Raw genomic sequence first — 21,643 nt, 5'->3', positions numbered from 1 at the left:
TATACAGCCTTGTCATACTCCTTTTCCTATTTGGAACCAGTCTGTTGTTCCATGTCCAGTTCTAACTGTTGCTTCCTGACCTGCATACAGATTTCTCAAGAGGCAGGTTTGCAAACTGTTCAAATGTTCAGTCTTATGCTTTTGGCCTGCCATTTAATTTGCAGTTAACACGTTAAGATCAAAGTTTAACACTTAAATTGGAGAGGAAGTAAATGGGCTTTGCAATTTAAAATTAAATAATACAGGCTGTGTGTCTAATTACTGTTGTGTGTATATAAAGTGAAAGTGAAGTTGCCCAGTCCTGTCCGACTCTTTGCGACCTCATGGACTGTAGCCTACCAGGCTCCTCCCTCCATGGGATTCTCCAGGCAAGAGTACTGGAGTGGGTTGCCATTTTCCTTCTCCAGGGGATCTTCCTGACCCAGGGATTGAATCCAGGTCTCCCGCATTCCAGGTGGATGCTTTAGCCTCTAAGCCACCAGGGAAGCCCATGTGTATATAAGTGATCATGTAATAGATTGAAGCTGTGGGCTTAAAGTGAATTTAAGATTATAAAACTTGAATCACATCTGTTTCATGAATTTCAATTGATGTGATATGAAGAGTATAAAGAAGCTAAGCTAATCCTTTTAAAGAAGTCTGTGGTGCTTTTAGAATCAATACATCAAGGTAAAAATACCTGTTGGGTTGGAATCTTCTATAATGTTGAATGAAAATTTTGATAGTTTCCTTTTTAAATAATATTTATTTATCTTTATTTTTGGTTGCACACGTCTTTGTTGCACCTGGGCTTTCTCTAGTGTGGTGCATGGGCTTCTCACTGTGGTGGCTCCTCTTGTTGCACAGGCTCTGAGTGCACGGGCTCAGTAGTTGGGGTACACGAGCTTAGCTGCTCCACAGCATGTGGAATCTTCCCGGGTCAGGGATTGAACCCGTGTCCCCTGCATTGGCAGTCGGATTCTTAATCCACCAGGGAAGTCTGAGAATTTTAATAGTTTTTTATGAACTATGTCTTCCCAGTTATGTGAAGAATATGTTAGGACCGTGTCTTCATTACAATGACTGTTAACAGCAGAAATAAAACATTTTTAAAAAAGTTAGGTGATAGTGTTACTGTTTGTGTGTATGTTCTCTTTAATTTGTTAATGTGAAAATAGGAATGACCTTAATTGAGTTCTTTGAATTTCTAGGAAGGTGAGATTAGGTAAAGCTATACTTTTCCTTCAGATACTTTTTGTTTTCAAAGGTTGAAATGTTTGTGTCAGATAAGCAGATTATAGCCATTATGTTTGGAAGCAAAGCTCATGTGTAGGATTACATTGTTTTATCATCAGATATTGGTCTTTTTGTGAAAGCAGTACAAACAGTGATGTTTTAAGTTATCTGAAACCTTTTTCTGAGATTCCTTAATTTAAGTTGATAGACTTTAGGTTGTGTTTCCACAGAATTCTAGTCTGAATAGTGGTTAGGTTCCAAGCCTAGCCTATAAAGCTTGCTTTTAAGGTAGGTAAGTTACTTACTGTGTGAAAAGTGACAAGATGTACTGTTCCAACACAGGTAACCAAACAAACTATATTGCAACAAATATAAGACATTTATAAAAACTCTGTTTTGACTCGTTTAAAAACTCTCTTGAGAAAATGGATTTCATTTTTGTAAGATGACATAGATTGAGAGTATGATAGAGATTGTGAAAGGGACTCTGTGACACTGATTTTTTATTTGGTCTAGGTGAAAACTCATGACTGTAACTTCTTGTTTTTCATTTTTAAAAATTGTGGTAAAATATGCATAACATACATTTCCCTTTTCTTTAAGAGTGGAAAGAAATGGGGCAAAATGGCTTAAAGAGGACATGGATATACTTTGCAAAAGAAATTACCAGAGATCAAATGTACTGAGCGGTGAGCTAGTGAGAGAAAAAGGCAAAGTGTTCATAAACTCCCATGAGGAAGGAAGAAAGCTGGAGTTTAGCAGGTCAGCTTTTCTTGTATCGTTTCTGAAGTAAGGTCTGACAGGTGTTGGTGGGCCTGGGGGAGTCGGACTAACTGCTCTTATGTCAGGAAGGTTTATAATTGTATATGGGGAAGTGGCTCTAAACTGTGAATTTTCTTTATAAGAAATTTTAATATAGCGGAATTTATTTCTCTGCAATCTTGAGAATTAGGTTTCAGGGACTATATACCAGTTCTTTTGGGAATAGAAATGAGAGGCATTGTAGCTGGTATAGAAACAGTAGAGGTTTGGCAGTGAATTCTTATGGGAGGAAAAGATACAGGGGAAGGTAAACTTTGGGCTTAACGTATAGTCATCAAGGACAGGAAATAGATGGCATATCTTTTGGCATGAGGTTATTGTGTAAAGAGCTAGTGTCATGTAACCGTTTGTATTAAGGATAGGTTGGGGAACATATTGCAGTGGGGTTCCATCGTGGGCACATTTAACTTATGTGAATTCAACTGTATATAATAGGCAAAATGGAAAAAAAAGAAAAAAAAGCAACCCAAAACCCAGCATATCCATTAGCATTAGATCGACTAGAAGCAGTAGAAATCAACTTTGGCTCATGTAAGCAAAGGGATATGTTGGAAGGCTGACTCGGAGGAGAACCAGTCTCAGAAAATGGGTAAGAATCAAGGGAGGCCAGGCAGCAAGGACCAGGGCCAAGGTCAGGCACAGGAACACTTGGAAGAGGAAGCCACCTTTGGCGCTTGCTAATGATGCCTCTGCTGTCACTCTGAGTCACTTTTAAGCTATTCCTGTGCCTCACTGTCACTCAAGTTAAAAGTTTTGAAAAGGAAGCATTTGGTTGTCTGACTTAGGTTCTGCCTCCAACCTGTTAGACACAGGATAGAGAAAATCAGGGCATTTTGGTTTCTACTGTAAAAATGAAAAGCTCCAAGTCCATATGCCATCACTTCCACCCAACTAAACTGAACAGCGACTCCTCCTCCAGTGCTCCATGGATCAATAAATCGAGCGCACCCATTCCTCCTGCCAGAAGCCTGGAAGTCCTCCTCGACTTCTGCCCCTCAGCCCCACTGCCTGTCAGGAGCATAGTATCCTGTCAGTCTGCCTCTTTCATGTCTTGAATTTATCCACTTACACCTCTAAGTTATCATTGCCACTGCACTCCCACTTGGGGTACTGTAAAAACCTCAATTTCTCTGGTCTACAGATTGGTTCCTACCCTATAGGAGTACACATAATGTGGGGGTGAACTTTGAAAAATGCAGGTCAGATTGTGCTATGACTTAGCTAAAAGCATTTCAGTGGTCTGCTGTTTCTTCACCTGCTGTTTCTGAGCTCCCAGTCCACCTTTTTAAACTGTGCAAACTGTTTCTCAGACTTCCTTGCCAGCTCACGTCCTGTTGAGTTTTACCATGGGGAGCACTAGCAGGAATTTGGAAGGTGAGAGGAGACTTCCCTAGTGTTAGTTTCTTTATCCCTTCAGCAGGTGGCAGCAACTTTCACTTCGCTCCCAGCTTCTTTTAGCAATCTCAGCACCAACGGTACTGCTCCCTCTCAGACATGCCTGCTGCTGGAGGTGCATTCTAGGCAGAGGAGTGCCGCCTGCATTTCCTCACCCACAATGCTGTGTCTTCTCAGCAGTTTGAGCATCCTCCTTCTGGACTCCTCCGTAGAGACTGAAACTTGAGATGCTGGGCTCCTCTCCTTAGAGGTCCAGGTCTTAGCCATTTGGTGCCACTTCTTTAGCGCTTTGAGCCCTGAGCTCCATTGACCTCCCCACCTCTTCCATGTTTCACAGTGCCCATCCTCCAAACTCCTGGCCTCTGCTAACATGCCTCTTCCGTTTTGTTCCCACAGCCCTCTGGGTAGAGTACCTCCTGCAGTTATGCATCTCTTGATTACCTTCATTTTCCCTTCTTACCTTTTCATCTTCCCAATATCTATGTAACCAGTTTCCTGAATCACACCTCTTGGGTTTGAATTACCCTTTATGGTTTCTGTTTGTCTCAAAAGAGGGATTTTCCACTTTCTAGAATAAAGTTAAAAATAGTTTTCATTAATCACTGAGTCCTTGACTTCTTCTGTAGTCTCAAGTTATCTTTCTTCCTTTCTATGCTTCCATATTCTGAATTTGTTGTTGCCAGAGCATGAACCTTCTGTTTTTGTCTCAAGGATATTGCCCCTGGCAGACTGTGTACCAAGCACTGGTTCTCACAACACACTCCTATCCCCTTCCCTTTTCCCTCCCCCCGCCCCGCCCACAATGTGTGTTTAGTTAACTCCTGCACAACGCAGGTCAGAGGCAGGATACTATAGAGGTTGTCGAGATAGGCTCTTGTCTAGGTTTTAATAACAGCTTTGCTGTTTTGCCATCTTTATGGCTTTGAGCAGGTTACTGAGTGTGATTTCAGTTTCCTCATCAGGAATACAGGCAGAATAATTTTCTCTACATGGTCAGATTGTTTTAAGACTTAATTGAGTTAACATAAAGTACTTTGACTTTCCTTTTTACATAGTCATTGCTCACTAAGTGATTATAACCTGCTGTTACTATCAGCTAATTGAGGATCCTTCTGGGATCCCTTTCCTGATGTCTGAACTCTGACAGGTTGTACCTCTTGTGTGCTCCTGTAGCATCTTGTGCTTCACTTTGGTACTTCCCTGGTGGCTCACTGGTGAAGAATCTGCCTGCTAACGCAGGAGATGAGGGTTTAATCCCTGGGTCTGGTGGAATATCCCTTGGGGAAGGAAACAACAACACACTCCAGTATTCTTGGCTGGAAAATCTTATGGATGGAGGAGCCTGGTGGGCTGCAGTCCATGGAGTTGCAGAACAGTCAGACATGACTTACCAACTGAACAACAACAACTTCGTCTTATGAGTACTTACTGTGTTTGGGATTAATTGTTTAATGCCTTGTTTTCTTGCTAAAGGTATAAAACCATATGAAGTTAGATGAAGAACTTGTGCTATTTACATTATTATATTTCTAGCATCTGTGTGTGATACCTGGTTGACCCTTTAGTAAGTATTTAAAAAAATTAATTGGTTAATCCTTTAAAAAGAAAAAACTATAGTTAGTTTGATGGGAATTGGTAAAAGTAGATAGAGATGGTGAAATGAGTCACCTTTTCTGTTTTTATTACCCACTTTGAGTGCTTTATATAGGAGAGGAGAAATACCTGCTAATTTTGAAGCTGCTGTGGTGTGACTGGGCTTCCCTGATAACTCAGTTGGTAAAGAATCCGCCTGCAGTTCAGGAGACCCCTGTTCGATTCCTGGGTTGGGAGGATCCCCTGGAGAAGGGAAAAGGCTACCCACTCCAGTATTCTGGCCTAGAGAATTCACAAGGAGTCAGACCAAGGTTTAACATCCCATCTTATTTTATTGCCAAAGGAAGAATGTTTATACTGTAATTAGACTGTATTTCTATTTTTTGTTTTTTTCTGTGGCTTTAATTTTCACCCCCACCCTGGCTTGAAAAAGCAATATTTGCTTATTTTTTAAATCTCTTAAAAGTACAAAAAAGTATAATGAGGAAAGCAAATATCATTAATAATTCTACCTAGAGATGACAGTTCTTACCATTTTGGTATAGGCTTTCTTCTCTGTTTTACTATTCAGAGTTTTAACTCCCTACCCCTCATACTCACACATTCTGATTTTTAAGTTGCTCTTTCTTCATTTAATATATTGTGAATCTCTTTCTGTATCAATGGATATTAGTGATAAATTTAAATTATAAGATGTTTAAAGACAATTTTACCCTGAGAGTATTAGAAGTGTGAATTAAAATTCTTAAGATGCTGTTAGTTACCAATTTTTAAATCAGTTTTCCTTTTAATTATGTACTTCCTGAATTGTATTAATATGCAGTGGGTGGTTTTACTTGAATAGCTGTCTCACGTCTCAGTGACTGTCTCGAAGGGTATATAACATGAAACAGTTTATGCGAGGCTTCCCTGGTGGTCCAGGGGTTAGGACTCTGCGCTTCCACATCAAGGGGCATGGGTTCAATCCTTGGTCATGGAACTAAGATCATGCAAGCCTTGCGGCATGGCCTGAATGAGTGAACGAATGCATTTGGCTTTCCTGTTATTTATATGGCTTTGGTATATATATTTTAATATAAAAAATGAATCAGTGCTTTCTAGTTCAGTGAAACTTCTTACTAAGTTTTGTCTTTTAATAAGAATGGATATCATAAAAATAATTTAGTAATCCTGTATATTAGATTTGCAATTGAAGTTATGTCATGATTAATAAGAAATCATATTGCATTAGTGATCCATTTTCACTAAAGGTAGAACCATCATTATGTACTAAGCCAGCATTGATGGTACATGGATGGTTTCATTTGTTTAAAGAATCTATTCATTCAGAGACTTTGGAATGATATGAAAATATTTCCACATTGCTTGTTTCTTCCCTAACATGAAACAACTTCTTACATTTTATGGGTGTCACATAACAAAAGAATGTGTGATTTGAAATGACTGGAATTCAAACCAGAAATCGCATCCCAGAAACTTTTGTTCTAAAGCCTGAAAATTTATGTGCAGAAGAATCCTGGAATACCAACTGCTAAATAATTTCTACGATATATCTGTAGATGCATGCTGAGTTTCCCATGAGCAATCTTTTATAGTGAATTCCATCTTCTAAAGCCCTTTCTTCCTTGGTCTTTTAAACCTGTTTATGCATAAGTATACAGAGATAGTATTTTGAAGTAAAAAGCAAAGTCTGATAGTAAGATGTATATACATATATATTTATGTGTGTGTATACTTACCTCAAATGTGTTAAAAAAATGAATAGAGAATAATTATGACAGAAAAAGCAAATGTACCAGCACCCTAGGATTTAATACTTACTCTGTTTTAACATTATATTTAATTCTGAACTTCTGGGCAACATGCAAAAAGGGAGATATAATTTCTGTAGTCATCATATGATCAGAAGAGGTAAACTATTTCTTTTTTCTGAATTCTGAAATTCATTAGCAAAAGCCAGCTTTTCTCAGATTGTAAATATGGAATACTAGTTCTGCAGATATTAACAGATATCAGGAATAAGTTTAGGAAATAATGGGCTAAGTTAAATTAATAGGCTTTTCTATGTTTTTTTTTTTTTTAAACTGGAGGAAAAGTTTAATAACTTGTAAACTGAGTTATTCCTTGTATGTTTTCTTACAACCTTAAATGTTCCTGATTATTTTGCCATGGAAATACTAAAAGTTAATAATAAACTTTGCGAAGTGCTGGCCTAGGTCTTTAAACAATATGATAGATTGTGCCTTCAGTACCATTTTTGCAGGTATCAGAAGGCTTTTTACTTGACCTGTTCTTATGTTGATATAAATTCTCTTTGAAACACCACCCAGGGCAAGGTTGACTTCTTCAAGAAGACTAGATTCTACCAGGAGTTGCAGCTTTTGGAAAGCACGTGCAGGAGGGCTTTGGGAGCTACGTATTGCTGTTGTTGGCCAGTCTGAGTCTCTCAGGTGCACTGTCAGTCTAGACGGAGGCTGATTTTCTTTTTCCAAGTGCAGCCTGAGTCTTCACAATCCTTATCTCCGAGGGCTGCCGCTCTTTTAATATGTAGCAAGGGCAGGAGTCCTCCACCTCCTCCCCAGGGGCCTGCTGGGACTAATTATTTTGAAAACACTAGTAACAGCATGCTTCCAGTCCAGTCCCCAAATGTCTGCCCCTTTGGTCTATTTTGCTGCTCTTCAGCCTGTTGTCACGCACTTCTGTTCCCTTAATCAGCCCTCCCTTTCCCCTCTCCTGAACTAAAAAGCCTCTTGATGAAAGTGAAAGAGGAGAGTGAAAAAGTTGGCTTAAAGCTCAACATTCAGAAAACTGAGATCATGCCATCCGGTCCCATCACTTCATGGGAAATAGATGGGGAAACAGTGGAAACAGTGTCAGACTTTATTTTTGGGGGCTCCAAAATCACTGCAGATGGTGATTTCAGCCATGAAATTAAAAGACACTTACTCCTTGGAAGAAAAGTTATGACCAACCTAGATAGCATATTCAAAAGCAGGGACATTACTTTGCCAACAAAGGTCCGTCTAGTCAAGGCTATGGTTTTTCCAGTGGTCATGTATGGATGTGAGAGTTGGACTGTGAAGCAAGCTGAGCACCAAAGAATTGATGCTTTTGAACTGTGGTGTTGGAGAAGACTCTTGAGAGTCCCTTGGACTGCAAGGAGATCCAACCAGTCCATTCTAAAGGAGATCAGCCCTGGGTATTCTTTGGAAGGAATGATGCTAAAGCTGAAACTCCAGTACTTTGGCCACCTGATGTGAAGAGTGGACTCACTGGAAAAGACTCTGATGCTGGGAGGGATTGGGGGCAGGAGGAGAAGGGGACGCCAGAGGATGACATGGCTGGGTGGCATCACTGACTCGATGGACGTGAGTCTGAGTGAACTCCAGGAGTTGGTGATGGACAGGGAGGCCTGGCGTGCTGCAATTCATGGGCTTGCAAAGAGTCGGACATGACTGAGCAACTGAACTGAACACATATCTCTCTTTTCTTAGAACACTTGTTTATGGGAAACATGTTATCTTCTGGTATAATAGCCTCCATGTATGTTTGCTTCCACATCTTCAGTTGAATGTTTCTTCTATCCCCTGGCCTTAACTTGATTCAGCTCCCATCTTTCAGTTGCTGCTGCTTTTTTTCTCATCTGCCTCATGGGTAGGAGATTAGACCGACTTGATCCACATTCCTTCCATTCTCAGTGATACATTGGGACTATTATTCCACTGTTTCATTTAACAACAAACCAGACAACACAGTGATTCTTCTGTTCCTTTGAAGCTCATGCCTTTCAACTTTCTAATTTATTGCTGTCAATTTTTTCTCATTCTTTGAAGAGTTTGGTGCCTGGATATGATCTCCATTTTCACCCCAAATCTTGCTGCTATCTGTTTGGTAGTAGAGCCTGTCAGTCTGTAATTTCCTCAACTGTGAATTCATCTGGACATCATTTTTTTATATGGTGTGCAGTAGTGCTCCATTCTTGATGATCCACTAGTTGGGAGTCAGTGACAGTAACTTACATCAATATATCAATAAATGTGTTGACAGTAACTTGGTCATTGGAAAGATGACTAATGACCAAAGTCATTTTAATGTATATGAAGTGAAGTGAAATGAAAGCTGCTCAGTCATGTGTGACTCTTTGCAACCCCATGGACTGTAGCTTGTCAGGCTCCTCTGTCCATGGAATTCTCCTGGCCAGAATACTGGAGTGGGTAGCCATTTGCTTCTCCAGGGGATCTTCCCAAGCCACGTCTCCCACATTGCAGGTGGATTCTTTACTGTCTGAGCCGCCGGGGAAGACCAGTTCAGTTCAGTTCAGTCGCTCAGTCATGTCTGACTCTTTGCGACACCATGAACTGCAGCACGCCAGGCCTCCCTGTCCATCACCAACTCCTGCAGTTCACCCAAACCCATGTCCATTGAGTCAGTGATGCCATCCAACCATCTCATCCTCTGTCATCCGCTTCTCCTCCTACCTTCAATCTTTCCCAGCATCAGGGTCTTTTCAAATGAGTCGGCTCTTCGCATCAGGTGGCCAAAGTATTGGAGTTTCAGCTTCAACATCAGTCCTTCCAATGAACACCCAGGACTGATCTTTAGGATGGACTGGTTGGATCTCCTTGAAGTCCAAGGGACTCTCAAGAGTCTTCTCTAACACCACAGTTCAAAAGTATCAATTCTTCGATGCTCAGCTTTCTTTAATAGTCCAACTCTCACATCCATACATGACCACTGGAAAAACCATAGCCTTGACTAGATGGACCTTTGTTGACAAAGTAATGTCTCTGCTTTTGAATATGCTGTCTAGGTTGGTCATAACTTTCCTTCCAAGGAGTAAGCGTCTTTTAATTTCATGGCTGCAGTCACCATCTGCGGTGATTTTGGAGCCCAAAAAAATATAGTCAGCCACTGTTTCCAGTGTTTCCCCATCTATTTGCCATGAAGTGATGGGACCGGATGCTGTGATCTTAGTTTTTAAGTGTTGAGCTTTAAGCCAACTTTTTCACTCTCCTCTTTCACTTTCATCAAGAGGCTCTTTAGTTCTTCACTTTCTGAAAGAAATGATTGACTAATGAAAATTTTTATGAACTTATGTTAAAAAATATTTTAATTCGATAGTAATGAATCATAGTTGTCCCTGAAATGGTGGGATCTGGTTTTATCATTATATTAATTCAAAGAAAGGGGTTAGCTGTTCTGCTCATTGTTGTATGGTAGAAGGGACCCGGGATACGCTGAAGTCTGGGCATTTGTTTATCACTTACTTTCTTTTTTCCTACTGCAAAGTGGAGACAGCAGCACCTAATCCGTATAGCTGTTGAGCCAGTAAAATGCAGTAATTACGTATATGTGTGTTTGTGTGTTTTATAAACTTTGACGTCTGAAGTATAATAAAAATTAGAGAATGCCTCTCTCCTAAGATGGGTTATAAGATTGCTTTTGAATATCACATTGTTTTCATAAAAAGTTTTGATTTCTGTATACCCTGTGTTTTTTATAGGAAGCAAAAACTTAAAAAAAAAATTTATTATTTATGGTACTTTAATCTGAATGATGGTGGAGGGTGCACTCTGGTGAACATTATTCCAGGTAGCTATTGCAAGTCTAAGGAAAAACAGTTTAACTGTTATTTCTTATGACCCTATTCTTGAATTATACTGTTAATATTACTTTCTTAATGTTTCATTTACAGGTATATGATGTTGATCGATGGCACAAATGAAGTTTTTATGATTGATAGAGATAATTCAGTGTTTCATGTTTCAAATCTGGAATTTCCATTTCGTAAAGATCTCCGTATGCATTTATCAAATACTCTGTTAGATGGGGTAAGTCATATTTTTATCTTTTTTTAAAAAATCAAACATTGCTATTTTTCTTTCTTGTGCAAGTAAATGTATATTTTTAATAATTAAACATGAAATTTAGAATTAGATCCAGTTTTTTAAAAACTTCTTTTTATTGATATAGAGTTGACAGTTAAAAAATTGAATCTAGTTTTTACTAAGATGTTAAATTTCATTTATTTCATCTCCTACACTTACTGTCACTTGATTGTTGTCTTAGATACAGAATAAGCAAGCAAAATTAAATCATAATTTTTTTGTTCTTTGTGATCGAAAAAAAAATTTATTGAAAAAGATTCATTTTATTTTATGGTTTTACTTGTTGATCGAATTTTAATTGTGTGATATGACGTATCACGCTTCCCTGGTGGCTTAGTAGTAAAGAATCCATATGCAATGCAAGAGGCGCAGTAGACATGGGTTTGATCGCTGGGTTCGGAAGATCCACTGGAAGAGAAACTGGCAACCCACTCCATTATTCTAGCTTGGAAAATTCTATGGACAGAGGAGCCTGGAAGGCTGTAGTCCATCGGGTCACAAATAGTTGGATGTGACTGAGCACGAACACAATGATATATCACATTTTCCTTTGGTGTTTAGCTATATGGACTGATAGTTCTTGTTTAAAGAGGATCGTGCCTTTGAAAGTAGCCACTGTACTTCTACATTTGAATTTTGGAAGCTGTTAAGAATTTTCCCATTCAGAAAATCTATATTTAATAATCATAAAATTACTTGATTAAAAATATTTTATCTTTCTCCTATATGAATAGCTTTCTTTTCCCTGATTTTAAAAGTATTAATTCATTGTAAATAAAAATTGAAATAATACAGAACAATACAAAAAAGTTGATAAAAATCAGCTGAATACCCACTGCTGAAGTAATTTCTGTTATCATTTTGATAAACATTATTCCAGAGTTTCTTTCCTCTGTGCCAAAACGTTCAGTCTGATACCTGCTTTTGAAGGATTCATGTTCATATTAGTAATAGTAACTCAGAACAGAGATTCTTAAACAGTGTATGTATCAGGATCTCTGGGGAAGTTGGGAATCCTTCCAGTCCCAGTAAGATTCTGAGTACAGGTACCTCTGCTCTAGTTGAAAATGAGTGCTTTGGTCAAATATGTACCCGCATGGATAGTTAATACATAATTTTGTATGAAAAGATCTGAATGTGTTTTGTAACTTGTCTTCTGTTTACTTAGCAATATATTTTGGACCTTTTTCATATAAAAGTCTGAGTAATAGGCCACTATATATGTAAACACTATAATTTGGGGTTTTCAAACTATCTTGATTATGAAAATGATAGGGGATAATAGTGGAAAAAATATGATAGCCTGTCCTAGACCTAGTGAATTAAACTCTCCCTGGGGCCAAGGTAGGTTTTTTTTTTTTGTTTTGTTTTTAATTGCTGGGAAATTACTTTACAACGTTGTATTGGTTTCTGCCATACAACAGCACAAATCAACTGGAATTATGCACTTGTCAGCTTCCTCTTAAACTTTTGTTTTTAGCAAGTGTCCAAGTGACTGTAATCAGGCCAGTTTGCAAACAATTCTATAATTAATTCAGCCAGTCCTTTTTTGGTGGACATTTAGACTTTTTGGTAGCTTTTTGTATTAAAAGACACACTAGAATGCATATTCTTATACCTTTTTCTTTTCACAATTGTGCAGTTTTATAATTAAGATTCTTAGAAATGAGACTGTAATATGCATTTAAAAATCTTTTGATTACAAGTAATTGAAGTCCATCTTAAAGTAACTGAGGAAACAAGAACTAAATTGTCACAAATAATTAGATTTCAGCTTGATTTGCTTCAGACTGGATCTGGGGACTCAAGTGATATTGGCCAGGCCCTGTCTTTCTCTCTCTCTGTTTGCTTTACTTGTCCGTTCTCACTGCATGAAGATTCTTTCCACATGGGAGGTGAGTTACATTGCAACCCAAGCAGAAAGGGAACTTTTTCTCCTAGTATCCATATATCGGTCCCAGGGAAGATTCCAGAGGGCCTGGCCTGAGTGACGTGTACACCCAAGGAAGAATGATGGTGGAGGCCAGGAGCTCATTGGTGGCGGTACCACTTGTGGTACAAGAGGAGCAGTCCTTGCAGGGAAGGGGCAGTAACAGGCTATACTGTACTGTGGGGACTATGCTGGATTCGAGAGCTTTGCCCATTTTAAACATTGACATGTATGATTACCACTTTCTTTCCAGAAAATTTGAACAAATGTATGGTTATGCCAACCATATGTAAAGGATCTGTATACTGGGTTTTTAAAATTTAAAATCTTCTAATTTTAAATGACTCTTTCATTTTAGGGGATAATATATAGCACAGTGGTTAAGAGCCCTGACTCTAACTGATAGTGCCTGATTGGCTCCATAAGTTATGACATGAGGGCCCTCCTATGGTTTACTTGGTTTCCTCATCTGTAATGAAGTTAGGCTAAGTTCTTGGTGCTGCTGTGAAGATTAAGTTGGATGGGTTATAAAGTGCTGATAATAGTGTCTGATACATAGTGATATTTACCTCTTAATTTATGTGAATTGTTAAGGAGGTTTAACATTTTTCACTTATTACTGTATTTAGTATGGTACAGAGTTAGGGTATTTCTTTTGTGAGTTGCCCATTCAGATCTTTTACACATTTTTCTATTGGATATTCATCTTTTTCTTACTGGTTTACGAGATGTTTTGTTTATTGAGGTATTGCCTTATGACCCATATTTTATAAAAATGTGTTTTTAATTTTTTTCTAGTGTTTTCTGTGGCACAAGTATAAATTTATGTAGGTAAATTATGAACACCTTTTTTTTTTTTTAAATTTTTGTTGGAATACCGTAGATTTTAAAGTGCTGTGTTCATTTTAGGTGTCCAGCAAAGTGAATCAGTTACACACACACACACACACACACACACACACACACACACACAGTTTTTTAGATTCTTTTCCCATGTAGATCATTAGAGAGTATTGTGTTCCCTGTGCTATGCAGTAGTTTCTTATTAGTTATCTTTTTAATATATAGTAGTTAAACACTTTGGTTTTTAATATTTGGCTTTTGTGCCATTTTAAGAGATATTTTTACTTAAGAATTACTATAATACTCACCTGTATTTCCTTCTAATACTTATGATTTCATTTGTAAATTTAAATACTTGATCTACCCACAATATATTTTGATAAAAGGAATAAGGTAGGGATACAGTTCTATGTATTTCCCAATGTCTAAGCTATTGCCCCAGCATCAGTCAGCTAATCTGATTTTTCCTTTTAAATTACATATGTCATTTTTAAATTATGTCTAGGATTTCCGTATATCTTTGTTTCTTGATTCATTTTCCTATTCTGCTAATATTTAGGACTTACAGTGGTAGTTTTAGGTTGACTTAAATGCTATAACTTTAGCATACAATTTAATGTCTGATAGTGCAAGAATACCCAATATTCTGGCTCTTCTGAAGTTTACCACTTAGATTTTATTCTTTTTTTAGCTTTTGGGTGAAGAAGGCTATTTGAAAAGGTAGGCTGAACTAGTATGTTACACTCTGTACAAGAAATCGCTTGTATTTTTCTCTGCAGAGTGATCTCTGGTAGGCTTGGTTCTGCACTATTTATGTTTCTGTTTGCTCTGTTTGGTTGTGTCATTTATCTGTCTGCCACACCTTCACTATTTTTCTTTGGAGGGAAAAGGAACTCTACATCTTTCTTATGACTTCCCACAACTTTTAAGTCTCTTTTCTACCGAGATACTACTCATGTTCTTTAATATTTCTTCACTTTTTTCAACATTAAACCTTTTTCATGAGGTAGATTAAATTATATCTGACTAATAGTCTCTGGAATTTGTATGAGAGTGCTTTCTGTCTTAAGATGAAATTTGCTCCTCTAGTTTGGAGTTGTACTAGCAGGTAGATATTGGAAGACTAGGGAGTAGCTTGTGAATGTTTGTTTAAACTCTCAATGATAGAAATATCCTCATGAAAACCACATGCATACAATATATATTTATTTGTTTAACAGAGGGAGTACCACTTTCTAAGTGACCTGAATGCTTATTGCCCCTATCTCATGTGCTTTTTAAAAAATTTACCAGTTATATATTGGCTTGTGCTGGCCAGAAGATGGATGACTGTGATTGGAAAATGAGATGGTTTGAATTAGTCACTTGTGAGGTGTAGTTTTAAGTGCTTAGAAGGTTCAGGATGTGACCTAGAGAGAGTGAGAGTTTGAGGTTGTGTGGAAAAGAGCAGTGGACATAAGATGAAAGAAAGTTTTCTATGGGGCCTGATGAGTGATGATAGCAGTCCAGGTTGAGACGATGACTGGGCCAGGTACCAAAGATTAAGAAAGAAGGAAAGAAACTCATATAGTTGGTTGAGACTGAGTAGCAACAAACAGAGACTGAACAAAGAGTAACTATAGTCACAGAGTTACCTATACTGCATACTCTGTGAGGCTACTAGTAAATTTTCATTCCTATGACAGTGTGTGTATTAAAATACTTTACATGTATACGTAAACGTTTTAACATATTTGTGTGTGCGCGTGTGCACGTGCACACACATACCCCTTGTGGTTGACAGAGCCACTACATAAGATTGGAAATACTGTTCACTGCACATCTCCAGGGTGTGCCATTCTTGTCCTGGTTGATGTGACAGGCGTCCTAGAGTTGTGCTGTCCATAATCTGCATCACCAACACCACAGCTGTGGTAATTAGTTCATGGGACAGCAAGAACATTTATTTTGATTTTTGTTACTTTCATTTTATCTAAGTTCCATTTTTTTTTTTTTTTGCATTGTGATTCATAAAATAAAAGGAAGAGAAAGACTCTTTAAGTTACAGTGTTTGCCAAAGCTTAGTGTAGTTTTTCATTCCTGTCGTGTGCCGTGCCAAAGAGTGCAGGCAGTGCTTAGAAGATTGAGGAGAAGGCCTCACCTTGGAGACACTGTACTTCTTTGGGGAGGGATGGAGAATGATAGGTGAAGAATAAAATAATAATCTGACGATGGGTATTTAAAACAAGTTCTAGGGTGGTTTAGAGGAGAAATGAATCATATCTAATTAGTAACTAAAGATGGTTTATAAAGGATTTGGCATTAGGTTATGGGAGGATTTCTATAGAAAGAGACTTTGGTTGGACATGAGCCAAGGGTATTCCAGGTAGAAATAATGCTTAAAATTTAGATGTTTAACCCTCTGCAGATTTAACTTAGCAATACTATTTATTTTCACCCCAAACTTGGATAACTGAGAGCAACATAATAGACTCTTATGAGATTTAAAAATAGCAATATGATTCATGATGTCATTTACTTGGATCAGAATTATAGCTACCATATCTGTTTTTCCACTTAGTTAATTAAAACAGCCCTCTTTAGTTTCCTGTTTCTTCTACATTTTCATTTGCAAATTGTTTTTGTAAAATTCCAAATCCAAGAATAACTCAAACTACCTAATTGTCTGGCTGTCAGATATGAGTGTTGAGGCTTTTGTTTTGCTCTCTAAATTATGTTCTTTGACCTACAAAATGTGGAAAATTGGAGTTTAGAAATACGGCATTAATTCACTTGAAACAAATCAGTAAAATTCAATCAATTTTATACTGAGGATAACAGGAGAATATAACAGTTAATCATTAAAGTTAATAACAAAAATCCTGGGAAAATGACGTGTCTTTTCATCTGTTAATTTTTTATAAAAGTATATGAATGCTTGTTAAAACTTTAGAAAGTCTGTGTGTTATAAAATAGAAGAAAACTCAGCTATTGAGATTAAGTTTTAACCTTTTGATGTGTTTCCTTTTAGTCATTTTGTTATGGCTGTATTTATGTATATAATCAACACGTATATAGCTCACATTTAATATAGGCTGTATGTCAGAGGTTCCTTCCTTTTCCTTTCATCTTAAGAACTGATTTTTGGATTTCTTTTTCAAATTTAACTTTATTAAGAAAGTTGAAATATAATTCACCATTCTAAAAGTGTATAAGTTAGTGGTTTTTTGTATTTGTAAGATTGTGTGACCACTTTATTGTTGTTGTGTAGTCACTAAGTTGTGTCTGACTCTGTTTTTTGTGACCCCATGCACTGTAGCCTGCCAGGCTCCTGTGTCCATGGTATTCTCCAGACAAGAATACTGGAGTGGGTTGCTATTTCCTTCTTTAGGGAATCTTCCCAACCCAGGGATCCGACCTGCCTCTCCTGCTTTGGCAGGTGGCTTCTTTACTGCTGAGCCACTAGGGAAGCCCTGTGCAACCACTGCTGCTAATGCCAGAACATTTTGTCACCTAGATGTACTATGATAATTAGAAACAAGTGGGCCTTATCTAAAAGCATTTCAAAGAATGGGTTATCTTTGAGATAAGCTTTGAAGGCCCCAAGTTTTCCATGGTTATTTCCTCTCATTAAAACTCTCATTGGTTCTTCAAAGTACTCAACTTAATATTGCCAAAATACTCAACATAATATTCCTTATATCTGGGCCATGCCAAGTCTTTAGCATCATCTTTGACTGTGAGCCGTTGAAACCGTAAGTCCTACCTATTACTGAACCTTAGATTGTTTACCCCTTTTTTCATTCTTAGGTTGTTTCATGCAGGAGGGTAAATCTAGGCCCTGTTTCTAAAATTTGATCATAGGAGAAAATCTATTTTCTCTTCTTCACTAGATTTTATTTATTTATTTAAAATTTTTATTTATAAGTGTGGTTAAAAAGGATCCAGTTCAGTAGTGGTAACTATATGCACACTGTGGTGCAGCAGATCTCCATACCTTTTTTATCCTGTAAAAGTGAAACTGTCTACCAGTTAAACAGCTTCTCATTATCCCCAGTCTGTGGCAGTCACCATTCTACTTTCTATGAATTTAAATCCTTTAGATACCTTATATAAGTGAAATCATGTGTTATTTGTCTTATTATTACTGGCTTATTTCACTTAACATAATGTCCTCAAGGTTTATGCATGTTGTAGTATGTGCTGTATTTCCTTTTCAAGGCTGAATAATATTCCACTATCTGTCCATGCCACATTTATGTATTCATTCATCTGTTGATGAATATTTGGGTCCCTTCTCTTAGCTGTTGGAATAATGCTGATATTATATACAATGGGTGTATAAATATCTCTTCAAGATATTATTTTTAATTCTTTTGGATGTGTACCCAGAAGTGGGATTGCTGGGTCCTGTTGTAGTTCTAATTTTAATTTTTTGAGAGAACTGCTGTACTTCTCTCATACTGGTTGCTCCATTTTACAGTCCCACTAACAGTGCAGTTCAGTTTTCTTAACTAAGTTTTAGGCTTAAATTTTTTTTATGTTTACTCACTTTTCTGTACCCTGGAGCAATGGTGACGGCTGTGGGGATGGGGGACATTGTGATGAAGCCTAGGTATTGGGTTTTTGTTAGAATCCCTGGGTTCTATTCTCTTTTAAAAACTGTGGGTGAAAGTTTTCTTCAGCTAGTTGGGAGCCATAGTTTATTCTAGTAACTCAGATTGTTTCTTTAGCATGGAGTCCCGTAGCCTTTATTACAGTGGTCTGCTATTTCAATTATTCTTCAGTCTGAAGAGGGGAAAAAGACAAGAAGAACCACTGAGTTTGGTTCTCTATATTTGAGTGTAATAGTGACAGTTATCAAGAATTTGTCATCTATGAATAGGGCTTTTGGGGGTTTAGTGGGCTTGGGGCTGAATCCTGCTGTGCATTTTTGTTTTACCAGAAGTTTGGTAGTTTCCATGGCTGTCAGTTTTTAAAGTTTACTGGTTTGTTTATTCCTTTTTACTTGTTTTGTTTGCTGATAACAAACTGTCTTTTTTGTTATTTTTAATGTTTGAAGAATATACGTATTTATTCATTTCATCAGGTAATTTAAGAGGGAAGTTCTGTGATGTCTGTTCTCTGAACCTCTAAGTCCACTTAACTTCCATCCACCCATTTTTGAAAAGATTAATTGAAACCTGTTATTGGTACTGCCTTGTTGGCTCATAAAATTCTCAGATACTTAAATAAAAATATTTCACTAAGCAGTTTAAGAAAAGTGATTTATGTTGTGTTATATTCAAGATGATAACCATAAATAAATGTCAGTAGTGCAGCAAACAGAATTTGAGAAAGAAACCAATTGGTAATAATTCCTTAAAACTGGAAAATGTATCTGTCCTAAATCAATGTATTCTTTGTAATTTTAGATGGTTGTGTGTGAATATTTCATCGTGAAATTAGATAACAAGTAGCTTGCTTACTTTCCTAGGAGGAATATGAAGGAAGAAAAAGAATTTTAGGTTAAAACCTAGTATTAAGAAATAAAATTTAAAAAATTTTACTTTTATACCTATAATTACCCTTTAGTGTCCTTTATCTCTTTTCTGTCAGTGTGTGGAATTTAACTTCTTTTCACTTAATGGAGTATGATATCATATTCTCTTGCACTGTTCCTTTGATCATAGTAGAGGGATACGGAACCAAGAAAGACTGTATGGGTCACATGGAGATTTAATCTATAATAAGGGTACCATTTATTACCTATAGGTTTTATGATTAAAGTAATTGGCATATGACACAATGTAAAACAATAATGATTTAACAAAGTTAACTTTTTAAATGTTCCTGATATTTGGAATTTAAAATTTGTAGTCTCTTTTCCTAATAGTTGTTTAGTAATCCAAACACCATGAAATGTAGCATAGTAATTCACATATAAAAAAATGACGAAATATTGTCATGATTTTATTGCAACACAGAATATATTCATGATGGGGCTTTTTGAGCTGACAGTCTATTGATTTCATTTGCATATAAATGTGTACACTTTGAAATTTCATCAAGTTGTATATTTATGCTTTATGTACTAGTTTGTATGACTGTTATACTTTAATCAAACTAAAGAAATTGCTATTAAAATATGAATAAAGTTACCTTTTTTTTTCTCTTTCAAGGAAATGATTATTGACAGAGTTAATGGACAGGCTGTTCCTAGATACTTGATATATGACATAATTAAATTCAATGTAAGTACTTTCTATAATTTATAAAATAAAAATTGTCAATGAGATAATTGGTTTTTAACAAATAAAAAGGATGATTGCTTTAGAGATAGTAGGAAAGAAAAATGATGAATCTGTCAAGTTACTCATTTGACACCTTGTTAATACTTTTACATCTCCTTTTCTTTCTCTTTATTACCTAACATTTTGCACGTTTCTTGTCTTTGAAGTCTTTAGGAACTTCAAGTGAGTATAATTGTGATAAAATAAGATAGTATTTTGTAAAATGGAAAATTGTCAATTTTAGCTATCTTGTACTGGATTTTAAAAAGTCTCCAAATGTTATTACTGTCTATCACTTAAAAAGAGAGAAACTGACTATGAGTGTTGATTGTATAACATGGAGGCAGAAAGATGCAGAAAGAAAACAGAATGTAAAACTTCCTTTTGTAAATAAATAAAAAAGTAGGAATTATATTCTCTACCTATTTCCTACAATTTTAGACTTACCTATAATCTGCCTGTTAATGCTGAATTATGGTATAATGACTAAATTATTTAGGCAGTACAAGATGACTTCTGTAAATGCAAGAAGTTCTCTCAATAGTGTATATCCATGAAAGGGTATAGTTGTTCCTCTCAATATTTTATTCAGATTGCATAATCACTTAGTATTCAGACCAGGCTGAAAGCAATTAAGACTTTGGGAATTAAAAGTATTAAGTTTTAAGGCTTTGAAGATTTGTAACAAAATTTTTAAAAAGTTCTTTTTTGGGGGATATACATTTTAAATTGCAGTATTAAGATTCAGGATTGTATTAATCCAGATTACTTTTTCTCAGAAATTTTCAATTACATATCTCATTTTTTGTTAAATTTCTATTTCAAACAGAGTTTCAAATTTAAGAAACTGAAGGTCAGAAACCAAATTTTAATTTTGTTCTCTTTGTGACTACTATGTTCCTCAAGAATAATGCATCCCAGGATTGACTTACTCCCATCACCAATCTTGGATAATGTTCAGTGGACCATAATGAGATGTAAAGAGTGGGGGTGGCCTTGTTTCTTTGTGACTGGGGGCACACTGTCTCCTTTGCCTCCTTGTTAAATGTTGAAGTTTAACATTGTCAGTTTTACTCCATTTTCTTTTTAATAAGGATTAAATCATTACAGATTTAGTAGAAGTTTCTTATGCAAACCTCTCTCATTCCATTCATGATCCCCCTTATCCAGAAGCAGCTTCTACCCTGAAGTTGCTGTTTATTATTCCCATGAATGTTTTTAATACCTTTACTCACTTTAATGAATTAGTATTTTATTACATTGTATGAATAAACAGCATTCATCTTTTCCCCCTCTTTGATGGACACTTGGGTTTCCATACTTTGCTGTTATGCTGCTGTTGCATGGAACAGTTTTATATACCTTTTATTGTGCATGTGTGTCCAAGCTTCTCTAAGACAGCTCTCATTCTTGGGATATGATCACCTGTGCTGTGCTTAGTTGCTCAGTCGTGTCTCTTTGTGATCCCATGAACTATAGCCCACCAAGCTTCTCATCTCTGTCCATGGAATTTTCCAGGCAGCAATACTGGAGTGAGTTGCCATGCCCTCTTCCAGGGAATCTTCCCAACCTAGGGATTGAATCCAGGTCTTCCACATATAGGTCAAAGAATCCAGGTGGATTTTTTATTGTCTCAGTCACTGGGGAAGCCGTGGTCACCGGGGAAGCCGTGGTCACCTGGGAAGCGTTTTAAGAAATGCAGTCCC

General features: G+C 36.9%; 1 protein-coding gene across 3 annotated transcripts in view; it reads left to right on the top strand.

Annotated features, from left to right (window-relative positions):
- RNGTT (RNA guanylyltransferase and 5'-phosphatase) overlaps positions 1 to 21,643 on the top strand; it is a 245,163-nt gene that overhangs the window by 71,523 nt on the left and 151,997 nt on the right. For 2 of the 3 annotated variants that reach the window (XM_025294588.3, XR_006542359.1), the window contains exons 9-11: positions 1,819 to 1,977; positions 10,721 to 10,856; positions 19,827 to 19,898. In XM_025294588.3, the coding sequence (XP_025150373.1) occupies positions 1,819 to 1,977; positions 10,721 to 10,856; positions 19,827 to 19,898 (367 nt within the window). The remainder of the gene's footprint in view (positions 1 to 1,818; positions 1,978 to 10,720; positions 10,857 to 19,826; positions 19,899 to 21,643) is intronic. The other variant, XM_006055334.4, reaches the window with a different exon arrangement.

Source organism: Bubalus bubalis, chromosome 10, assembly GCF_019923935.1.
Source record: "Bubalus bubalis isolate 160015118507 breed Murrah chromosome 10, NDDB_SH_1, whole genome shotgun sequence".
NCBI classification, from domain to species: domain Eukaryota; kingdom Metazoa; phylum Chordata; class Mammalia; order Artiodactyla; family Bovidae; genus Bubalus; species Bubalus bubalis.
This window is presented reverse-complemented; position numbering and strand designations above follow the sequence as displayed.